Raw genomic sequence first — 24,159 nt, forward strand, 5'->3', positions numbered from 1 at the left:
CTTCATTTGAGACAGATTTTAAAATCCTCAAAAGCTTCACTTCCCTTTAGCCAGCATTCTTACACTTTAATGTCAGTTGAAAATCTGAGTTAACCTTACCAAAAATTTTGTTTGCTAATTAAAAACTATTTATTTATAGACTCTGACATATTAGAGCTGGCAGGGACTTCAGAAATCGCCTAGTTTCAGTTCTTATTTAATCAAGAAGATTCTGGTCCAAAGAGGAGAGTGATTTGCCCAAGGTCATAGAATTATTAGTGGTAGAGATGGAACTGGCCTTGAGGTCTTCTGGCTCCTTCTTGTATATTCCCTAGTGATTTAAAATGGATCTTACTTTCAGGAACACACATCAAGCACCTACTGTGTATAAAGGTCATTGCTCTAGGCACGTCCTTCAGTAACACCCTGACACGTGGAAACATATAAAACTTCATGTCAGGTGAATGGTACGGTTTTGTTATCTACTGATACCAAGTAAAAATACGTCTTTTCTCTGTCCACATCATGGAATTGGCACACGTAGATCAATAGTGAAGATGTTCATTGTTCTAAGCCCTTGTGCATTTTGTGCCCCGAGGGACCCATGTGCTAATAGACAATAAACAAATTTCAAGCCAGAAGTTTATATATTATTTGAATTATGAAAACTTTAAGATGACAAAAGAGCTTCAAAATTTTTGAACAAGATAAAAGTTTTAATGATAGGCATAACATATATGACATGAACATTTTATATCCCTAAGGGTTCTTGATGGTTAGCAAAACCTTTTGCAAGCCTTCTCATTTCACTGACAATGTAAAAACAATTAAATGTGATGATTATTCGATATCCCATCATCCAGTTTATAGACAATGAAGTAAACAAAGTAAGTATTGAATAATAAAATCAGTAAGTACCTGTTTGTAAAGTTGGAATTTTCTTTTTATATTTTTCTTTAAACTGTCCATAGAATCTTAGGTTACATATAATAAATATAGTTTGTAAAACCCTGATGTAGGTTTTAAAAACTGTGATTTAAGTTGTTCACTGTTCTCAGTAGGGAGCAAACCGAATAGTGAGGTCAATATCAGTAACCCTTTTTAAAGAACTTAAGTATAATTTCTGTAATAACCTAGGATTAATGGTGACTTGATAAAATAAAAGTTATGTATTTGTGAATAATTTCAGAGTAAGACCAGGGCTTTTCCAGAGACTGAAATTTCACAGGAGCCCAGCATCATTATGGTTACCACATAATATCATAAAGAAAAGTTAGCGTGAAATAGATATCTGTAGCCTACAAGGCTTTGGGGGCTGTAATGTTAAAACATCTGTTCAAAAACCTTACATTAAAAAAAATACTCATCTTCATTAAAGATGTGATCCTTTTCAAGGAGGTATTTTGAACTTGAAGCTGCTGTTGCTAAGGGGTTGCTAAGGGAAATGAGCTACTCAGCACTAATGTGCAACTTTACTCTTCTGCTTAAAAGTAGTTAAATCATTCCCCCAGCTTCAGAGTCAGAGAAGAGAACTAAAAAGGGTCAAGTGGAGAGTTGCCTCTTTCTGACAGGTATATAGCATGCCTCTCTTGTTTTTCATGGTTTTTCTTCATCTCCCACAGAGAATGGAAGCAACTTTCTTGGGCATAAAAAGGGTGAAAAGGTAAACAAGACTGCTGTGCAGGGCAGGGCTTATAATGAATGTAGACTGTTCCTAAGGCAGAAGGAAGTACCTGACCACTGAGAGAAATGCAGCTGCTGATGAGCAACCTCAGGAAAGGGCTTTTTATAATAACTCTGCATTAAGGGTGACTTGAAAGAGAAAGTTGTTTATTAATGAATAAAGTACGAAACAATTGTGTCCTAAGCATTTGGTTTTAAAGTTTTTCTAAAATATTTGGAACCAATTATTTCTGTTCTTTTACCGAGTGCCCACTATGTTCTAGGTACTGACGTTCTTCGTGCTGGGATGATAAGGCAAACAACATGCAATTTCTACCCTGCAAGCTCACAGTAGAGTGTGAAAATAAAAAAGAACTATTATTCATTGAATACAATCTGTAATAAAATTGTTTTGAAAATTGTTGACATTTAGAATTATGCTCAGAGTTGAATTTTTGATAAAATTCGGAAAATATTTGGAAAGATTAATGTCTTGGGGCTTTAGTAGACAAGTCCATCTGAGGATCAGGCACTCTTTCCTCCACTACCAGAGATGGAGGAAGGAATAGCACACACACAAAATTATAGCAGGCAAAAACATGACCTTGGTAATTCTCATAGGACCAGGATTCTATCATCACCTGGTGGCAGAATACTGAAATTGCCAGCATAGGTTAGGTTTTTTGTTCTTGGGTTTGGTTTGGTTTTTTACTGTTATTGTTATACTGTCAGCAGATATCAATGACATTACTTTGAATGTTAGTTTCTGAATATATAATAACATAGAGAATAAGACTTAAATTTCTCTAGATCTACACTCTTCTATATAAGGTAGTATTTATAGTGAAGAGTGTGGATTGAGATTGGATATGTATAAATATGCCTCTTACTAGCTGTGTGATCTTGAGCAAATCATTTAAATTCCCTAATGTTTAGTTTCCCTATTGGAAATCTCAGAGTTATGAGATTAAATGAGATTTATAGGCAAAGTGTCTAGTGCAATGTTGGACACAGAGTAGATGTGCCGTAACTATTAATTCCTATTCTTTTTATGAAAGTACTTACTGAATAAAAGGCCTGCTCTCCCACAGTTATATCATAATATTCCTCTTTTTATAACTTTAAAAATATGGAAGAGATTGGAATAGATTTAGAGGAAACCTCAGAGGGGGTCTAGCTACAATGAGCTGGCTGCCAATATCCCCTTCCTTCCATACCCCCCACCTTTGTTATTATATAAAATATCTGGAATTTTCCTAGACAAATCCTATCATTCTTTAAGCCTAGTATTAGTTCCAGCTTCTCCCCTGAAGGCTTTCCTCATCAATGCAGAAGGCATCCTCACCATCAACTATCCTTCAGTATTTTGTTTTGATACTATTCTTTTTCTATTCCTTACACTATCAAGATTCATGCATAAATATGAATGTTTCTTTCCCAACCCAACTGTAAGCTTCTTGAAGGTGGGAATTATGACTTGTATTTCTTTTTATTCTTCACACTCAGAATTTAGCCCTGAACTTTACCTATTGGACTAAGTCCTAATCTGCAGCAGACATTTTGGTTAGAACTGGAACAGCCCATTCAGCCTTTCTTAGTTATTATTGTCTTATTATTCTCTAAATGTTTTTGAGAGTCTTTGAATTGTATCTTCCTCAGCAAGACTGAATTATAGCTAGGTACTAATTCATACAGTTTTCCTTATTTTCCATATTAATAACAAGTACCATATAGAGTACTGCCCCTACCAAGCCTATCTGTTTTAGTCTTGGCAACAAACCTTAAGGGAAGTATTACTGTGCCCATTTTACAGGTGAGGAAACTGAGGCTTAGGCAGCCTAGCATATCTTTTTCCCTAAGATGGTGTTTAGTGCCTGCTAGTTGAATCACATGAAATAGGCCTTGGGATAGTTTTTGAGATGATGTTGAATGGAATCGTTGATCTTTATTCCTTCCTCATAATTGAGTGTTGCCTGGAGCCTGGCTCTGTCCTGTAAGGGGCTCAGGACATCAGAGTTCATCCAACCGATGTTTGCTGAGCAGCTACTGTATGTAAGGAATTTTGCCAGATTTGGAAGAAGTAAAGAATTAGGTCTGAATCAGGTACTCATCCTACCTGCTAAAATGTTTTGCTTTCCAGCTTTAGCTCTGTCCTGTAAGGGGTTCAGGACATCAGAGTTCATCCAACCGATGTTTGCTAAGCAGCTACTGTATGTAAGGAATTTTGCCAGATTTGGAAGAAGTAGAGAATTAGGTCTGAATCAGGTACTCATCCTACCTGCTAAAATTTTTTGCTTTCCAGCTTTAATCCTTTGTCTCACTCACTTCAGATTTATAGCCTGGTCATAATGACAGGCTAAATGAGATACATTTTGAGGACATGTTTAGTTAGAAGCACTTCACAAAGAAATCTCTTGGTCACTTTTAGATGAGAAAAAATTACATCTTTTTCTTTCTCTTCTAGTCTGTATCCATCTTCCTCATTCATTCAACAGATATTTATTAAGCATATTCTTCTATGAAGTGATGGAGAGGAAGTCTTACTTTTAGATAAGGAAAACACCTTTCTAGAAGAATGCTTAGATATAACCGTTGTGATTCCTATGATGTTGTGTGAAATTGTGCATATCAAGTGCCTAGTGTAGTGTTCAGTATACAATAGACTGCTGGTAAAAAACAGTTTTTATTTGTACTTTGTAAGTCCTATTATTTTATTTCTTCTTCTCCTCCCTCTCCTCTTCTCATCTTCCCTTCCTTCTCCTTCTCCCCCTCCTCCTTCTTCTACAATACTTTTTTACGGTACTATACATTTTTTCTTTATTTGTAGTTGCAGAATTATGAGTCCAGAATTTTTTTTGAAAAAACTCTTGTGTTGAATTATTTTCTAAACTGTATTAATCTGGTTAAACACTGAATCTTTTGATGGTATGGCTATTCCATATTTATCTGTTCAGTGGCCTTTGATTTGTAAAGATTTATATTTACATGAGGGTATTTTGTTTGTTTCTTTTTTTATTATTTTTAGTGAAGCTCATCTGAGCTGAAATGGAAATCCTTTAATGCAGGGATCTTCAGAAATCTCTGTGTGTTTGCACATTGACCCTGTTGAGTTTTCTTAGGCTGTGATGAAGAATATAACAGTGAAAAGTCCAGACAGGGACTCCACCTAAATTAGATTTTTTTTGATAAATGTGTATTTACCTTTTTCAGAATTTTGTAAGTAAGGCAGTTTTCCTGTCCTTTAAATTTTCTTTCCCAGAAAGACATCCTAGTGCTTTAAGGGAATGGTCAAAGGCACTTTTGAAAAAGCGTACCTTAATTCTGAAAAGAAATCTGCTTTCAGCTGCTTTTCTAGCATAAGGCATAGGAATGGAAAGAAAATGGGAAGATCAAGTGTGAATCAACCCAGAGGTTGGTTTACCTGCACAGGTGAACTCTAGGCAATTTAAGTGGACTAGACATCCATTTGTCACATTTTTCTACACAGGAGCATTCTTGTAGCTCTTTCCTGCAATCCATAGTAGACAAAACTACTTAGGAAAGAGAAAAGCATCATACGGTCAGGTCATATATCTCTAAGAGAACATCGACAGTGAATTCCAGGACTCCATGTCAGTCTGGTGCATTTTTCTTGCCTCTATGGTATGTTTCCATTTTCCTATAAAATTTGATTTAATGTTTTTAACAGGAAAAAGAAAGACAAAACCAGTGCCACAATTCATCAAAGGAAAATTAGGCTTTAAATTTTATCCAAAGCCCTTAAATAGAGTATACCATTGTCTGGGCATACTGATTGTATTTTCTCCAAAGGAAGAAATGCCAACAGTTTTGGGTCTATTTTTCAAGGGAAGAGGGAGAAGATAACAAGAAATAGCAAGCACTACAGGAAAATGTCAGGTCATAGTCACTGATGATGCTATTTAAATGGTGTGCCATAATCATATTAGGACAGAGCACGTGGAATTCCTGATTTCTGCATGACAGTGAAGAAGGGCCAGCAATTGTGTGTGTGTGTGTGTGTGTGTGTGTGTGTGTGTGTGTGTGTGTCTATTTGTTCTACCTTCCCACCCTATTTTGCTAATTCAATTGAGGTGCAAGAAGAGATAATCCAGATACCCAGAACAGGAGGAAAAAAGTCTGCAGCTGTGCTGGGAGGGACTGGTGTGAAGAGAGAGGCTCAGTCAGACTTGGAGTTTTGTGCTATTGCACGTGAATGCTCTGGAACTGCCCTAATCGACTGAAAATGAGCCGGCTACGGTCATATGGAACAGGTCTGTTTAGCCACATCGCTGGGTAGCATGGCAGATGGTAGACCGTCAATGGGTGGTATTGATTGGCTGGATTTGCCTTAGGGTAACAAGACTATGGTCCTTAAAACCCCGCTTCATCTTATTTTCCTTTGTGTAACTACGTACAGTTGTGGTTTACTCTTCTCACTCCCCAAGCCCCCAATATCTCCCTTTTTCTTTTTTCAAATCAAAAGCCTTTCCTGGTAATCAAAATAGAGAGGTTACCTTGAGATAAACACTCTTTAAATTATCACCAAGGCAAGAAAACTCGGGAATATTTTATTTACTAGGCTGATTACATTTTAATGTTTGAAGAAAGTGACATTTTTTAATTAGTGTTTAAGACATATGGTGAGTGTACAAATTAGCTTATTTCATACAACCAGAATTTGATGAGAGCAACTCCTTCTCATTCCCCAGTTAAAAATTGTCACTTGAAACTTAATATATGCGAGGAGGTTAAATGGTATTAAGCGAGGCAGCCTAGACTTAAACATGAAGGAGACAGTCACTATTGTATGTGGCTAAATATTGCCTGGATGGGCTGGAAAAATACTAGTATCGACATTTGTGTTTGCAAGAGGATGTGTAAGTTCTAGGGCATTAATTTTGTCCAGCCAAGAAAACAAAATTCCAGGTATCTGTGTGTGTTGGTTTCTCTTTTAGATACGAGAGAACGTAAAATAGTGCATGCATGCTCTTTAATAATATCCTCCTTTAAATCAGGCCATATAACAATATAAGGGATGAGATTTATTTATGTCCAGGTGATTCTTTATCTTTGAACATCCACCCTCCATCACTTGGGGCTTTCAGCTTGGGACATTCTATTTATTCCTGGCAGAGGAGCAAATTAATTGGAATAGAATTGTACAAAGGAGACACCAAGTTAGCTATACATCCAAAATAACACAGGACAGAAATGTTCCACGTTGAGGTGGATCTTAGGGAAAAAGAATAGGACTGAGGAGAGATATGATTCATTTGCTCTTGTGGTCATTTATAGCTATTGGTATAATTGTATTTTTAAAAGAGATGCTTAAGATTTTGTTTCTGTTTTTTTTTCCAGTGTCTTTATGTTTAAGCTTTCAGTTATTTCCTATCATAAAAGACCCTATCAAATAACCTCATGCTTTACTCAGAAGAAAAGTTGTACAACCCTTAAACTCTTTCCTCCATCTTATATGTGATTCATCCATATGCTCACTTTTGATGGGTTTTTATCACGTGAGTCAATATTCTTCTCTTTTTGCTAAAGGAAAATATTTCCAGGGAGTTTTTGGTCCCTCCCCCACGGCCCTGCTCTGTGTTGATTGCATTTTCCTTGTTCATCCTTTGCTGAATGAAACAAAGCGTGTTTGTGTTTCATTCTTCACAGTTCTTATTAGAATTGGTGATGGTGTTTTGTTTCCTCCCTATAAGTCAGGAGAAGGAATTTTATTTGTTTATTTTGACAAGATACAGAGAGATACAAGACACGATGCCTATCATGTCACACTGTACACCTAAAAGGCGGGGGCGGGGGTGGGGGGGAACACCACGATCCTTTAAGATGGTTCATTTGAATCTGTGCACTCTACCCACCTGGTGGTTATATAGTGAACTGTTACTTTAAAGAGTAGTTTAAACACCAGCCATGTTTGGGGCAGGCTGCTCTTGCAAAGAGAGCAGTACATATAACAGGAGTCTACTGTGTGTGAGATAAGGGGAAAATTCAGCTCACTGACTAGAGGTTTTAATGTGCGAACTCTAGGGAAATAATATATTGACTGTTCCGTGGCGCGCAAGAAAATTGAAGAACCCTTTGCAGACGGAGTGCTTTGCAAAGGATTCTATCTGTTTCTCTTAAAACAAAATCTGTGGCAAGATGTTTGAAATCAGCAGGACGCTTAATGCTGCTTTGTTAAATAATGAGGTAATATTTTGTCACTTTTTTTCTGGGCAGCATCTGTTTCCCTCCCCCCCCCCCTTCATTTTTTTCCCCCTATGTTTATGAAGGATTCTTTTTCTTTTTTTTTTTTTCCTCTTTTTTCTTTTTCTCTCTCTTTTTTTTTTTTCTTCTCATGGAAGTCAAGGAATACAATTCACGCTTCCCTTTCTGTTCCTTCCTTTTGGTGCTTTTGGAGAATTTGGTTTGTCTTTTTTATTTGCAGTTTCAGCCGGCTGCTGTTTCCTAGCCCATTGTGCCACGTAAGGCTTCTCCACTGCGCGGAGTAGGTAGTTATTAACGCTGAATTGGCTTCTGGTACAGTCCATCTGGACTCTGTGTGGGAAAGCTGGCTGCCGGCGACTGATGCTGACATATCTGCAACCTTTGGGATGTGTGCATGGTGGCAAGGGGCTGACTGATATGAGATTACTTCTTTTAAGGGAAATTGTTATTAATGAGTCAAGAAACTGCTCATTTATGGTAAGAGGGATACAGCGGCACTGGCAGCCCCACAGCTCTGGGATATCATTTTTAGGTTGCCTTAGCTGCCTGAGTGAGACAAGTTTCTTTCTGTGGTGGTGGAGGATTGTGGCAGAAAAAAAAATCATGCATGACTGGGAGACTCGCCTGCCTGATTCTTGAGATAATATATTGAGAATCTGTTGCTTTACAAATGTCACACCACTGATGGAGCGGTCAGCCCCTCACTCTGAAAGATGAATGGTACTATTGGAAATGCAATAATAAGGTTGACTTTTCCCAACAATAGGATTCTGCCTTTGTCTTTAGAGAAAAGGCCTCTGAGGACATTTGTGCATTTGTTTGAGGATTCCGTTGAAAGACTTTAGAGTGGAGGTTTTTTGGAGAAGTAATCAATATACAAAGTGCATGGATTTTTTTAGCCTAGCACAACCAGCTAATTATTTATACTGTAATATACAGTTCCTGTTTCAGAAAAGTGGCCAGAACATCTTTTGATATACCTACTGTTGATTGATACCTAAGTGTGCTGAGATTAGTAAGGAAGGGAGAGAATGCTTTTAAGACATTCTGACTCTTATAACCTCCAGAGAGATACAAAGTAAAGATTTTGTTCTGGAGCAGAGCTGTTTTCATTTGTGTTTTTCAGCATTGTGTTCATGGTTTTCTTTTCACAATATTTTGATATTGATAGGATTGCATTCAGAGTTTCTGTTGTTGATTTGGGGCACCTGTACCTTCCCTGTATCTGTATGTTGAGCTCTTTAGAACACTTAACCTATGAATTCGTCCCTAGAACACAGTTCAACAGATACTATAGTACTGTTGTGACTTGTGGGACTCTGTATATTTGCTGGAGAAATTATTTTAAAAGTTTACTTAGACCAGTATTGTTTCACCATAACTATTGTTACCATTTTAACATTTCTACTTTTCTCTTTCATGTATTTTTATTTCGAACAGCTGAATGTATCATAGAGTGTACCCAGCACATACCGTTTTGTGGTGTATCTGTATTTTTAAAAGTGTGAATATGTGCATTTGTGTGTGTGTGTGTGTGTGTGTGTGTGTGTGTTCATGAAATAGTAGCTGGGAAAAAAACAGTTTTAATTTTTTTTAATATAAAGGTCATTTTCTTTTCTAACAATTTTTCATGGGCCTGTCTTTTCTTGGACTTTGAAGCCCAGAGTGTAGCATGATTTTCGGCCTCTATTTCTATTCTGCCCAGTCCCGTCTTGCTGTCAACTACAGCCAAAGATTTAAAATAATGTTGAATTATTTCCTTAGTAATACTTGTTACCTCTGTGTATTCATTGAGGAACAAATTGACTAAATTGTGAATTAAATAAATAGCAGTAATTTAGCCTTTTGGATAGAAGTAAAGCAGAAACTCTTCAGGTAAGCCATTTTAAAACCCAAACCAGAACAAATTACTATCCTATTGGAAGACTGGCGTCGCAGAGGTTATGACATGTGTAGCATGGGCAGACAAACTGTATATATCACCACACACTTGCTAAATAGCTCTTTGCAAGTCTTTCAAGGGGCCAAAGATAAAAGACATCTTTTGAAGGAGAGAAGCAAAATCACGTGTTCAGTTAAGCAAGATGAGCCCTCTGCACCGGTTATGAAATGATGCTGTTGTCAAAAGCATGCTTTACCATTCTCTATAGCAGTAGTGAAAGCAGAGAAGATGTGTTTTAGTGGATTTTTAAAAATTCAGATCATGCCTCTATCCAAGTTGAGAAATATATTCATTTAAATAAATCATTCATCATTCTCTGTTTTGAAAAGCTCAGACAGAAGGCAGAAAGGTAGAGGCTGACAGCTTTCCCCCTCCCCCCCCCCCAGCTTTTTTTCTTTTTTTTATTAGGAAGTAGTTTTCTGAAGCAAACTTGTATGAACCCAGTTCACAGAACAAGCACAGTCTCAAACTTGCCTTCTCTTGAAACCCTGGCCATGTTAGCTGCACAAGGAGCATTACTTACTGAAAATCAGCAATATTAGGAAATAATAAAGTTAAAACGTGGATGTATTAGCACATTAAAGTGCTTTTGTTGTATCTTTAAGCCTAGAGGCAGATCATTAAATATGCATTTCACTAGAAAGCAACTGTCCAGAAAGATAAGGTGGTTGAAAATATTCCATACTGGAAAAGCCCTCTGTCAGAGGGGTTTGATGGTGCAGCCCTCAGGACAGGGGAAAGGGAGGACACTCCCACTATTAAGGTTTGCAAGCGGCGGGTGACCTGCAGTTGTTACAGTACTTTTGAGCTGGGAGGAGAGAAAAGGTAAAAATACAAGTATGGCTGTTGTTGCTTCTGCCTGGCCTTAATTACCAGACACAAGAAGCAGTTCAGAAATCTGGTCTCTGTTGTTGTAGAGGTCACCAAATCATTAACATCGTCAATCTGGCAGTAGCTAATTTAAATAGCACCTGATGTTGCAACGCCTCCCTTCCTTTCCCCAGCCAATCAGATCCTGGCTTCGGCTGACAGATGGTCCCATAAATGGATGTAAAAAGGGGAAGCTTCGAGCCAATTTCAGCAAGGCTCTGTTCAGTTGTTCTTATCTACATCCTAGAATCGGGGGTTTCAGCTCACTGCTCCTTTTCTTTCTTTTTTTTTCTTTCTCTCCCCCCATCCCCTCCCCCAAATAATTGATTTACTTTACAATCATCCACACTGTGTTTTGTGGATCTTTAAATATATATAACAATAGTAGTCATTTAAAAAATACATTCTGAAACCTTTGCAAATTTTAAGAGAAGAGTCGAAGCTCTGCGAGACCCAATATTTGCCAATAAGAATGGTTATGGTAGGTATGACTAGATTTATAATCTGTTGTTTGTGTTGCTGGAGGGAAGAAAAACATCTACACCTTGACCAGTCTTATGCTTGCACAAGAGTTTAGTTCTCTGCTGCTGTTTGGTTCCTACATTTACTATCTCTTTTGTGTAGAGAGTGCCGGTAGGTCCTTTTATTGAAAAGCAGTGGGGAAATAGATTGTCATTTTTAACAGGTCATTGTCAATTTTCCCTTCAACATAAAGGAGGGGGGTGATGTAGAGGGGAGGTGGGCCAAAATAATTGCTGATTTTTTGAAAGAGATTATATTACATGAGACCATATTGACAAAAAAAAAGGGTTTTGTTCTGTGTTTTTTTGTGAGGGAGAGGGGGTTTGTCTATGTGCCTGGGTTTTGTGGGGCTGGAGGGGATGTAGCGGGGTTAGGAATCTCCATTTCCGTGCTGGAAATTTAAAGCTGAGAGGCAGTTCCTGGATACTGAACGTTGAGATGGGCAGTTGTGTTTCGGGGGACTGCGCAGTCAAAACGGCAAAGAGAGTGATTTATTTGGGCTTCAGTAAATGCTGCATCTTGTATTTCAAAGAGTTTCCTGTCATGACCTCATAAAAAAGAGGAGGCGGCTTGTATGTGTAGCGGTGCCTGGCGTGTTGAGTTGTTGCTTCCTTCTCTGGGCAGCAGCTCTGTAAGAAGGAATGTCAGCTTTTACATAACGTTCCTTTCCGCTTTTGACACACTGTGTGAGGGTCCATCTTCTTCTGATCACAGATGGAGTGGAATGGCTTGAAGATGGTAAGTGAAAATTCAGAGGAAGGCAGCTTGGAGATTCCAGCCGTGTGTGTGCGTGTGTGTGCGTGTGTGTGTGTGTGTGTGTGTGTGTGTGTAAGGATGATGGACTGTGCATCGTAAATCACTGTGCAGATTGTGTGTGTGTCTGTGTGTGTGTTTATTAGTATTTCTCTTTTCTGAAACCCAGCATCCATCTCCAAGTGTAATGGCACTGCATGCACACAAGGCACACACACTGCCTCTTCCATCGAACACACATTTAGCCAAGCGAGGCTGGTGTCTTTTTTGACAATCACAATGTCACCGTAGCTGTTGGCTGGCGTGTCCACCGCCTCTGTGAGCTTTCAACAGAATTACATGACTGTTAAAGTTAAAGGCACATTTCTTTTTCAGTCTCCTGCTAGGAGTGATGGGGAAGGCTGGGTACGAGGGGTGGAGGAGGTGAGGTTCAGTACCAGCAGATGCAATTGTGAAGCAGGACTTTTGGATGTGGAAAGGGAAGTGGAAAACCATTCTGCCAAAGTAGTAAATCTATTTTTAGCATCATCTTTTTCGGGAAAAAAAGAAGCAGGGAAACTCCTTGAGTGCCACTCCTGTCGCCTGATGTTGACCCTGAAGATATGGCACAAAATGGCACAATCAAATGCCACGAGTGCCCACTTTGACTTTGAATTTCACCAGCAATAGCTTTCACAGGGTTTCAAAGCCGGGTATGTGGGGAGGCTGTAAATTCATATCTATCTCACTTATTTTTTGCTAGAAAAGCCTGGGGAGGACTTTTTGCTCTGCATAGATGTTATAACAAAGCTGTGGTCTTTTTCCCATTCTTAGAGGATTGCCTTTGTCTGGCTGCTTGTTTTGATGGGTGTAAAACAAATAAGATTAGACCGAGCAGCCCAACTGAAAGCGATAGCTGGGAGGAAAACCCAATGAAAGGTTGCCGGGGAAACGAACAGAGGAAAAGCCGAGTAGGGAGCAGGTGGCTATCATGAGAACACACTGCAAACAGTGTAAAAAAGGGGGGGAGGACAGGACCTCGATTATCTTTGCTGTTCTTTGTGGCCGGCCCAACTTTAATTATTCTTTATAAATAGGTGTTAATTACATTTCTAACTCTGGTTTACAGTGATTTTTAGAAATCTATTTTTAAGCATCTGTTCTGTCTCTCCTGTTTTTTTTTTTGGTTTAAAAAATAGAGAGGGAGAGAGAAGAAGAAGAGGAGGGGGGAAGGGAGGGAAGGGAATCTTGCTTTTTTTTTTTCCTCTCTCTCTCTTTACCCCTTTCCCCTGCTGTGAAATTGTACGTGCGAAAAATCGCAAGGAATCCTGTGAGGCCATTTGAAAAAAATGTAAATTATATTGAATGAAGTTGACGGAAGCATAATAGTGAACTCCCACAGCTGATAGGTTCTGCAAATGATTTCTTAGAAATTTCCAGCAAATATCCATTGGAGAAATATAGGTAGTATAGATCTACCCTAAAGCAATGATTTTGTGCTAGCTGATTTTGGTGTTTTTACTAAATCAGATGTTGATACTACAATTCCAGGGAGTTCATTGTATCTTTCATTTTATATCCCGAGTAGAAATTACTTTTAAAAATAATCAATGAAAAGCTGCATTCTAGCCTCTTGCTTCGTTTACCTCTCCATACCTCCAACCACAAGGTCCATCAGGTGTACCCTTGCAACCACTGCAGTGCATTTGGTCCTGGGTCTAGTCTTGGCATAACTGAGCGAAAAGCTGATTTTTTTTTTTTTAGAGTCTCTGAACGTCTAGGACCCGTGCGTGCCCTGGGTGACAGGCATCTCTCCCTTTTCCTCTGAGTGTGCTTTACTAGTAGTCTCTTTTTCTCATGATGGTGGGTACCAGAAGGACTGAAAGGTATAGTGCTTAGGCAAACAGGAGGTCGCATAAAAACCATCATCTGTTCTGGTTTCTTCCAAATTAGATACACGATCAGGTAGCTAATATTAAGCCCAAAAATGAGAGATTAAAAAATACTGAAATACGTTAAAAGGTTCGGAAATGTAATTGGCTTTACTGAAAGTGCTCTTAATTTTTACTCTCTCCATTGCAAATCTCTGCACTCACCCCCACCCCCACCCCCCGCCCATTCTTTTTACCTTGCAAGATGCTTCTTTTTGTTTTGTCTTCTTATTGGGGGATTTTTTTTATTTGTTTTGACTCTTGAAGTAAAAATAAATAAACTTATTTTTGTCATATGTCATATACTTGAACCTTTGCTCTCTGTCTTGAGCATATGTCTCTCTTAAAAATTAGAATAGGTTTTTTTTTATTATCTCTAACATATTTTTTTCTGAGGAATTTCTAGCATATTTTCCTTAGGGCAAAACCATTTCCATAGAACTAGCACTTTGTCTTGGGTTGTAAAAAAGACACGTGGTTCCACTGCTGACCTTTCTTGCTTCTTTGTCTTAAAAACATTAATGCCTACTACCTGCACGAGGTGTGCCTTTATGGAAGCACTAGGCTAAGAGTGCATTTATTGAGAAATGAAAATCTGATCAGATATATTTCTGCAAAAAATATATAGCCTGACTACATCCCAGGCTTAATGGTCAGAATTTCTGTATACCTCATTGTAACATATTGGCTAAATCATTTAATATTCAAATTTTTAAAAGGATAGAATGAACATAGATAGGGAAGTAGCTGAGAAACTGCTTTGAGAATCATTGACTTACAAGATAATTTTAATATCTCAGAAAAAAAGCCTAACAGACAACTTGAGCACTCATTTTTGTAATCTCAGTTCCACTCATTTCTAACTGCCATTCATTCAAGTCGTCCTCCTGGCCAGATATAGATGAGCTTGCTTCTGTTTGATAGTTTTCCAAAGCCTTCAAACTTTTTTCTCTCCCGATAGCTCTTCCTTGGTCCTTTGAACACTCAAGGATTTTGTTGTGAGGGGAAGGCCAGATTGTTATGAGCTAATAATGATCGAATATTTTTTTAAAGAAAGAGAAAGAAAATGAGCTACGTGTTTGCATTTTAGTTCTTAACTCAGTCTTGAAAAAGGGTCTGAGACGTGATAGACTTCAGGTATTCTAAACTTAGCATTTCTGTTGGGGATAATCTATTTGACATTTCAAATCTAGAAATCATTGCCTGAATAGTGCTTTGTGTGTGTATTCAGGGTCTCTAGAAGAATTTGTGGGTAAATCAAGGTGTTTTTCTCAAGAATTACCATGAACAATGAAAGGGTTTCCCTCAGGGCAAGTCCTTTCTTTGGTTTGATTTCTTCCCTTTGCACTTATTTCCTTATCGTGGGTGGAATCTTTTCCTATATGTAGACCAAATACTATTCCTTCCATGAGGATATACGCTGCTTCAATTAGCCCTTGGCATCCTAATGCCTTATTTTAATTTAAAAAAGAAAAAAGAAAACTGAAACAAATTGTGTGTACCACAAATAAGGAATGGCGGTCTTGATAGAGGTCATTGTATGTGAACAGAAGTACTTTGGCCTTGACAAATTTCTTCATCAGTTCCAATGATCTGTGGCCACCAGGCACTTAATTTATATGTCTGGACACTTAATATGTACATTTGTTGGTGAGCTGGCCAGCGGATGCTAGACACATGAGTGTGCGCTGGCAAATGCTGCAATGCAGTATTTTTTCCCAATGTCATTGGGAATTTGGGGGGTATGAAGGGACATAAACATTCTCAAGCTTTTATCTTACCATCTTCCAGTAGATGGACCATGTTGCACAGAATTGGCCAATTCTCCTTTTGAAAGTGAAGTCAACCTTTTATTGCCCAGTGTTCGTTCTTCCATGCGTTTGATAGATATGTAGAAATTATGTGTATGTGACAGAGGGAGACTCTGTGTGTGTATGTGTGTGTGTGTGTATCTGTGTAAGCATGTGTGTGTGTTTCTGGAATCCTGCACCTGTCTTAGGTTTTCCTTATTTGGTATTACCAAATGTGTATACATACTTGCAAGTATATGTGCATCTAAAAATGGAAAGAAAACCAAACTGGGCTGGCTTCCCATAGGAAGTGGCTTCTCCTCCTCACAGACTCCAAGAGTTTTCTTATTAGAAGAAATATAAAACTCAATCAAAAAAGATATATCCGGACCCTGCAGACTTCCATTCGTAACCAAACACCTTTCTTCAGTTGCCACTTGAGAAACTATAAATGTGCAAATCCCTAACAGTGTTTGTGAGCTAGAAGCTGCTCTTTCAATCAAGGGGTTGGGTTCAAATTAAAATGTATATGTTTGTGGAAGGAGAGTTGTTTTTTCTTTGGGAACATTTGAACCTAATCTTTAACCATTGGTGAAAACAAGTAGGAGGTAGGGTGGCTGTGTTAGCAGTTTGTGCATTGTTTTGTTGAGTTTGTGTGTGTATGTGTGTGCTTTAGAAACATCTTTTATTTTTAAAATCTCAGTGTATTTTAAGGATAGAGGGCCATTATAGGTCAGTGACTTTTTAAAGGTAAAAAGAAAGGTGATCTGGGGGTGGGTGGGAATTGTCACAAGCAGTAATTGTCATAAATTACTCATCTAGAAATGGAAAGGAAAAAAAAAGGCCGGAGGACAAGAGTGGAGAGAGGTACCAACATGTGGATCCGCACTTGCCGATATAAGAGATAATGAGTGATAAATTTGAACTGGTGCAGTGCGGGATGCCCGATAATTTCTCAGAACCTTGACTTTGCAGGTTCATTACTTCCTTGCTTGCTTGTTCACACCTTTAATTATATCCAGTTTGGGATGCTAGCTAGGGGCACCAAAGATGAGCCATTTTGTTTGTTGTTTACTTCATTAAGTATTCAGGCAGTGTGCTCACAATAGCTATGGAGCATCAGTGTTAGGAATCAAGCACTTTGGAAATGGAATTGTTACAAAAGAATAAAAAATAAGAAAGCAATCAGCCAGCTAGCTTGCTTTGGCTGTTCACTCCGCTTAATGGTAATATTTATGCTGTTCCTTGTACATTCATTAAGAAATAAATTATGCAGTGTTAGAGTCCTAATTTGCTGGTGGCTCCCCTAAACCCTGTCACTCTCTCTACTCTTTTCTCTCTCTCCCCACGCTCCACCGCCAAGCTTTTGCCTTTTACTTGACCATTTTAGGACTGACCATTTTGCTTTGGGGAAGATCGTTATTCAGTTCCTCATTGTATTTAATACCAGAGATATTTTCCCCTCAATATGGATCTTTCTGTATAAGGATCATGAAATGCTGAACACCATAAAGGAATCTTTAAATAATTTTTGTTGAGGAAGCAGTGAAAATGTTGAAGAAATAAGGTCAATGTAATTGTTGTGCTTGGGTTTTGTTTTTTGTTTTGTTTTGTTTTTGGAAAGCCTTATTTTTAACCAAAAAAAAATAAAGTGCAAAACTAGCATATGTGATTTTTTTTAAATGGAAAAAGATTACAAGTCATAGGTATCTCTTAAATAACTTACCTTGGACTCTGGTTTGAAAAATAACATTTAAACTCGAGTTTAATTTTTAAATTGTTCATGTTAAAGCTATAAAATGTTATTCATAAACATTTTTTCTATAAGAAGTTTAGTTCTATTTTCAGGATACGAGGAAGCAGAGAAACCATCCTAGCCAAGATGGCGAATTCTGAAAAACACACTACAGGGTGGAGGTTTCCCCCTCTCTGCACTTTGTGGCATTGAATCCACTCCTGCTTGTTGTATGAATCAGTTACCTGCTGTCATCTACTGTCTTGTAGCAACTAGCCCTTGAAGTTGTTTTCCCAACTGTGTTCATAGTAGAGGTTAGCTATCATTTGTTGTTGGATGAAGATATGTTTGTTGAGGACTTGCTATGTGTATTTCTTTGGAAGGTGGAATTCAGCTTCACCGTTTTCTTTTTCTTCTGACACTGATCAAAAAACTTCTAAGAGGCTAAGTCCCTGTGATTGGGGCTAACGTTGTGGTGAGGGATTTTAAAGTTGGAAGTTACATAATGAGGTTTGTGTCAAGTTATGAGAAGAGATCTGTTTGAACATTCAAGTACACAAATGTTTTTCTTTTTGTATTTGTAAGAGCCTAGGCATGACTCCAAAAGATAGATATAAAAGGGGGGGGGGGGTACCTGGGTGGCTCAGTTGCTTGAGTGGCTGACTTCTGCTCCGGTCATGATCTCGCGGTCCGTGAGTTCGAGCCCCGTGTCAGGCTCTGTGCTGGCAGCTCGGAGCCTGGAGCCTGTTTTGGATTCTTTGTCTCCCCCTCTCTCTGCTCCTCCCCTGCTTGTGCTGTGTCTCTCTCTGTCTCTCAAAAATAAATAAATGTTAAAAAAAAATTAGAAAGAAATAAAAGGTCTTCTGGACATTTTTGTCTATAAGGTTCCATATATGTAGATGTTTACTTTCAGGAAAAGTAAAGTTTAGGCATTTGGGAGGAACTCATCTCTCTGTCAGCTACTGTGGAGCTTGGCTAGAGCCTGTTAATTTTACAGAAATACGAATGCCTTTCTTCCAACAGAGATGACTCTTTGAGTACCTTTCCCCATGTCACCCTCTGGGGAGGACCTGAGAAGATAGTGGCCCTCTTGGCATGTACCTGTGCAAACTGTAAGTCTGCACATAGAGCAGAAATCATAGAGTAACTTTGTGACACACACTAAATACTGCATGGTGTGTGTGTGTGTGTGTGTGTGTGTGTGTGTGTGTGGCGGGGTATGTATAGATAGACAGCCATGACCCCCAGTGTGCTCTGGATGTGCCAATAATGGCTTCTGAAGTAGCCTATGTTTTCCTAAGCTGCCAGTCTAAACCTTCAGAGTTTTCCTTTCTAATTTGTACATGAAAAATAATAGGCTGAATTGAACTTTTTTTTCAAGTGCCCCCTTTGAAGATGCAGTAGTAGTAAATACAGCTTTAATAAACTTTAGCTCTAAGTGCTATTTAAAAGTCTGTCATGGAAAGCCTGAGAACTTGCAATCTTTACTAATGAAACTTTTATTAGGAGAGTGCTCACTTAAAATGGAGTAAACGACTAAGTCCCTGTAATGTGTGATTTTGACCAGATTTGACTCATCCTTTCTTATGTTACTTTTTGTAATGCAGCCAACCACACATCTAAAATTCTGGATATTGTACTTGTCTTCAATATTAATTATCTCTGTTGATGCACTGGGTACAGACAGTACAATTCCCACAAGTCCAGATTCTTACTGTAACACCAAAACAAAAGTGATATTTATGAATAATATTGGGAAAGTTGTCCTCATAGTAACCATTCCCCAAAGGAAGCTTTACATAAATGTGCATTTATTATTCAGGATATTAAAAGGGAATCCTTAGCTTTTACATTTTAATTTGGGCTAAAATATGTAAATTGGTTTTATTTTGGAGTTGTTCTGTTTTAGGTGGCTTTGGGGGAGGATAACTTTCTAGCTTGATTATATTTTAATCGCCTCTGTAGTAGAAAAGGTTCCAATCCTGAAATCAACCTGGTTATTGTGATTAGGACCCAGAGGGCCAATGTGCAGATGAGGCTAAATACATACCACATCGATTTGTACACATGTAGAAAAATTAGATTTGTTTCTACTAGATACCACTGTCTCCATGTCTTTATTGGCAGGGCCAGCTCAGAAGCCACGGAGCCACAAGTCTGCCTGTGGATTTACAGGACTTTCATGGTGTGCCTGTACAAGCAACCATCTGGAAATATTGCCCTTTGTCTTAAGAAACCAGGAAGGGCAAAGGACTTTAAAGTCAGGTGGATTTGGATTAGAATCCTGACTTTCCCTATTAGTAAAAGGGTGATCTTGGATGAAGTCCTTCAGCCTCTGAGCTTCAGTTTCCTCATCTTTAAGATGCAGATGATAATGCCTGACTCACAGGGTTTTTGTGAGGATCAAATGAGAAATGGTATGTGAAGGCATCAGTCATACACCTGAATATTAAAGGTGCTTAGAGGATGTTAAGTCTCCTTCAGTCTGCCCGTGCCAGATGTCCTGGGGAGAAGTGACATTGAATGATGCCCTCATAGTCTCCATCCTCTCCCCAGAACTCAAGGAAGGGGGCAGGGGTGGTGGCACAGTAATTTTTAAACACAGATAGTCCCTCAGTTCTTCCCTGGAATTGTGTGGCTTTATTAAGTTTCTCCTAGGGTTTTGTAAGGTACATTCACGGTCTCCTTTGGAATTAGAATTAACTTGGGATTTAGTTGTTAAAAGAGAAAAAAGGTGAACATAAAATTAATTTTAGTTTGTGCTGTTCTTTTTATTATTATTATTTCATGAGTCTGTTAGGAAATTCAGAAGTCAACTGATAAAAACCAGAAAAAAAAGTGAAGCTCATTAATGCAATATCATCTCTGCTGTCTAAAATATGTTATTATAACCTGTGACTTATTTGAATTTGGCCCAAACCAACTTATTTTGGAACTATGTTTTCCCTCTTCACCACATCACCTTTTTCTTTCTGTCCTTTTTGTTTCCCCAAAAGACTGAATTTTGAAGTTCTGATTTTCAAGGAGTGGTGAAGAGGTTGAGGCAAAAAGTGGCTTAATGAGATTTTTCTAACTCGCCATCAGTTTTCTTTCTCCTGCTTGGTGAGGCAGGATGATGGATGGCTTTGGCAGTGCAAACAGTTCTAGAAGCGATTGCATTGACTGAAGAGGTGTGGGAGATGTGAGCAGAATGCTGGCCCTCAATTTAATACCTTCCAATTTGTAGGAAAGAAAGAGAAAAGAGGAAGGCCTTGATGTAACTGTTGGTCACACACACTTGGGAAAGGTAGTGGTGTCAGGACTCGTGTTAAGCTGAGCCTAACTTTGTGCCTTTTTCCCAAGGCTCTGAAAGGGGGAATAAACAGGCACATTTAATAAAATTGACAACTTGCTTTAAATTGGGACCTGTTGCTGTCACAAGTGAGGACAAAGAAATAATACAAGTAGTACCTGAAGGTGCTTGAGACTTAAACTGAAAACGTAACCTTTAGAACACTATTTTAATGTCATGGATTTTGGATTCCAGTTTATATGGTCATGGGAAGGATGTGAAAGGGAGTAATTTTCTTTCCTTCAATTTAATCCTTAAAATCAGGGGAAGGATTATAAATTGATCTGATCCCCCAAGCACTATTTTCCAGGACTTATGCTTTTATAAAAAAAGACCCTTTACTGTGAAACAGACAATAGAATTTTTCTCTTTCCATGTGTATCTATTTCAAGGTTTCACCAAGTTCTTCTAAGGATTTTGTAAGCAGCCTCATATATGGTATGCAAGCTCTCTGGAAGAATTTAGTCGATTTTTACATTGTGTGTGTTCGGGCAGAAATACGCCAGTGGAAGAAAGGGGCTTGAATATGGAGAAGGGTAGAAGAGGTTTCTGTACAGTTTAGCCTAGAAAAATCTCACACGTATTAATGAAGGACCAAAAAGAGATGATCAGGTGAATGATTTGAGCAGGTGACTAGACAGGGGAGGGGCAGGTGGATATTCTTAGGATCTCTTGGCTAGCTAAATGTTTGTATTATTTAAAAATTCACCCCTATTTAAGCCAGTACTTGAGTCTCAATTCCTTCTTGCTTTACACCACTGGCTTAAGGTTATCTGCAAGAAGAAAAGACTTTTAGCTTAGAGGAGCTTTAATAAAAACTCTTAAACAGGTCTCTAGTTGGTGTATTTTGGAGACAGGGCTTGCAGTTGCTATAATCATAACAGCACTCTTCCCGAGCTACCGTTGTGTCAATTTTCTAAGAACAGAGGAGCAAGTTTGTATTTCTAGAACTTGAGCTATTCCCAGCACAGTTCTGTAATGGATCTGTGACTAGGGAGATCATTTCTCATATTCACTTAACATTGTATAATTTTTGCTCTATGGTGTCAGGTTGATCTCCTTAATGTAGTTGGGGCATGTGTTATTAACCCCTTTTTATAGAAAATAAAGCTTAGCTGCCTGCCTTAGGATACATGCTTAAGAATATCAGAAGTCTTAGCTCCAAAGTATTTAGGAATACATCCAGCTTAGCCAAAGTTTACGTCTCTAGGGGAAATCAAAAACAAAAACAAAACAAGTGAAGCAATTCCTTTTCTAGATCAAGTTTTTCAGTGTGGAATTAGCAAATACAATGGCATGTCTGTGCATATAAATCACATTCTAGGTGCCTTCTGGAATGTCATAGTATTTAAAACGTATTCTAATCTAGTGGGTAAGGACAGTGACAGGCAGAATGTGAAGAATGTCTCAGCAGAGAAGGTAAAATATACAGAAGAGGAGACATTCGTTGTTGTTGGAGGAAGGAGGCAGGCTTCACGGAGGAAATGTCATTTGGGTGGAACCAGGAAAGATGGATAGGCAGAGAAACTAGGGAAAGGGAGAATTCTGTGTGTAAAGAAGAATGTAAGTAAAGGCACAGAGATGGGCACTTGCTTAAGGAATAAGTAGTCTGGTGTAAATGCAGCATAGGATGTGTAAAGTTAAAGAAATAGTTAAAAGCTATCATTTAGGAAGGTTAAGGTGTTTTGACTTGGTTTTAACTTTATTTGAATCAGTAGCTCTGGAATGTTCAAAGGATTGTTAGTTTCCTGATTGTTTTGCAGGGAAGACTTGCCTTTATTGGGTCATGATTTCTCAGAAGTTGAAGTCACCCTAAAGATGCTTCTTAATTAGATATTGGTCGTTCAGAGAGAATTGACATTAAAGCACTCTTCTGGTCAGAGTGTGATGTGATGATGATGATGATGATGCACACTGGTGAAGTCACGTTGAGGCTTGCTTTTAGGCTTACAGTGCCAAAAAGCACTAGGAGGAAAAATACCAACTTTATTTCAGATTGTAAAGAAATGTGCCGTTAGAGGAGCACTCTGCATTCTCTCACCAGCAGGTACCAGTGCTCATGTCATGGGAAAATGTGTGGCCAGAGATAGGATAGTGGTAGTTTGGGAAAAAAACTTATTTCCCCCAGAATAGAATATACCCGCTTCAGACTTCCAAGTGCATGTACCAAGGCATGCTTGTCTTCCCTGGTAGTCTGTGAGCCCTAGAGGGCAGAGATCATGTCAAATGCTCTCTTATTTCGATGTTGGGCACACAGTAACTACTCAATTTAAATGTTTACTGAATTGAGTTATCCTTTTTTAAAGAGCCTGAACTACAGAGTTGGAAGACTTGTGAGTCTTGGGTCTGCCATTTAGTCTACCTTAGTCCAAGTCACCTCATCTTGCTGAGAGCTTCAGTTTCTTAATATGTAAAATAGAATCCATATCTTGATGGGAGGATCAGTTAAACCATATCCTTGATACACCCTCACAGACAGAATAGCAGTATTAGTAAACTACTAGGTTTAGTTTTGCCTCCAGTTATTTTACTGGGTCTTTTGACCAGAATTTTTTTAAGTAAAATAATAAATGAAATAGAAAAGAAAACATCAGTAGCTAGTGCTTAGGAAGGGTAAGTATTATTTCATGAATCTTTTGTTTCAGTTGCCTATGTTTTGAGTTGTGATGTGAAGTTGATGTGTGTTCAGTATGTTTCTTACTTTTTTTGCTTTGTTGGATTCCGGTCGGTAAATTTTGAAAAACACTGTTCTGTTTTTTGTTTTTTTTTTTTTTACTTTTTTTAATGTTTATTTATTTTTAAGAGACACAGAGACAGAGACAGAGCGTGAGTAGGGGAGGGGCAGAGAGAGAGGGAGACACAGAATTCAAAGCAGGCTCCAGGCTCTGAGCTGTCATTACAGAGCCTGACGCAGAGCTCTAATTCATGGACCGCGAGATCGTGACCTGAGCCAAAGTCAGATACTTAACTGACTGAACCACCCAGGCCCTTGAAAAACACTGTTCTAGATGATCATGAGCTCCGCATTCTCCAAACAAACAAAATCCATCGTTTTTTTTTTTCAGAGCTATGCAATGCAAGATCTCTAGTATCTTCCAAATTATTAAAGGAAGCATGGCATCTGATTATTTTACATTTAATGTGAAACTGTATCTTTAGTCTTCGAAAATTCATGCTATCTGCATGGTATATGCTACGGCTCTCTATTAATCAAAGTATTTATTAACTAGCAAATCTTATTCCTTGGTCATGCCACCTAGCTGAACCTTCAAAGTAATAATACTAATGATAGTAGTAAGTAGTGGAGGTGATCTAAAGGTGAGACTAGAAATAATGAGATTAGCTTTCATTTCTTGAGCTCTTACTATGAGTCAGGCACTGTGCCTTACACACCATCCCTTTTAATCCTTAGAACAACCTTAAAAGGTAAATGTTAATTTTCC

General features: G+C 38.4%; 1 protein-coding gene across 6 annotated transcripts in view; it reads left to right on the top strand.

The window, feature by feature from the left end:
• The window catches only part of ELAVL4 (ELAV like RNA binding protein 4), a 146,572-nt gene that overhangs the window by 45,582 nt on the left and 76,831 nt on the right, over positions 1 to 24,159 (top strand). For 2 of the 6 annotated variants that reach the window (XM_043574940.1, XM_043574941.1), the window contains exon 1: positions 7,727 to 7,845. The exons of 1 other annotated variant lie outside the window; for it this stretch is intronic. In XM_043574940.1, coding sequence (XP_043430875.1) covers positions 7,798 to 7,845 — 48 coding nt within the window. In that variant the 5' untranslated portion in view covers positions 7,727 to 7,797. Of the gene's footprint in view, positions 1 to 7,725; positions 7,846 to 10,861; positions 11,157 to 11,640; positions 11,936 to 24,159 lie in introns of those variants that run through there. 3 more of the 6 variants (XM_043574936.1, XM_043574939.1, XM_043574937.1) reach the window with 3 other exon arrangements.

This window comes from Prionailurus bengalensis, chromosome C1 (assembly GCF_016509475.1).
Source record: "Prionailurus bengalensis isolate Pbe53 chromosome C1, Fcat_Pben_1.1_paternal_pri, whole genome shotgun sequence".
Taxonomy (NCBI): Eukaryota; Metazoa; Chordata; class Mammalia; order Carnivora; family Felidae; genus Prionailurus; species Prionailurus bengalensis.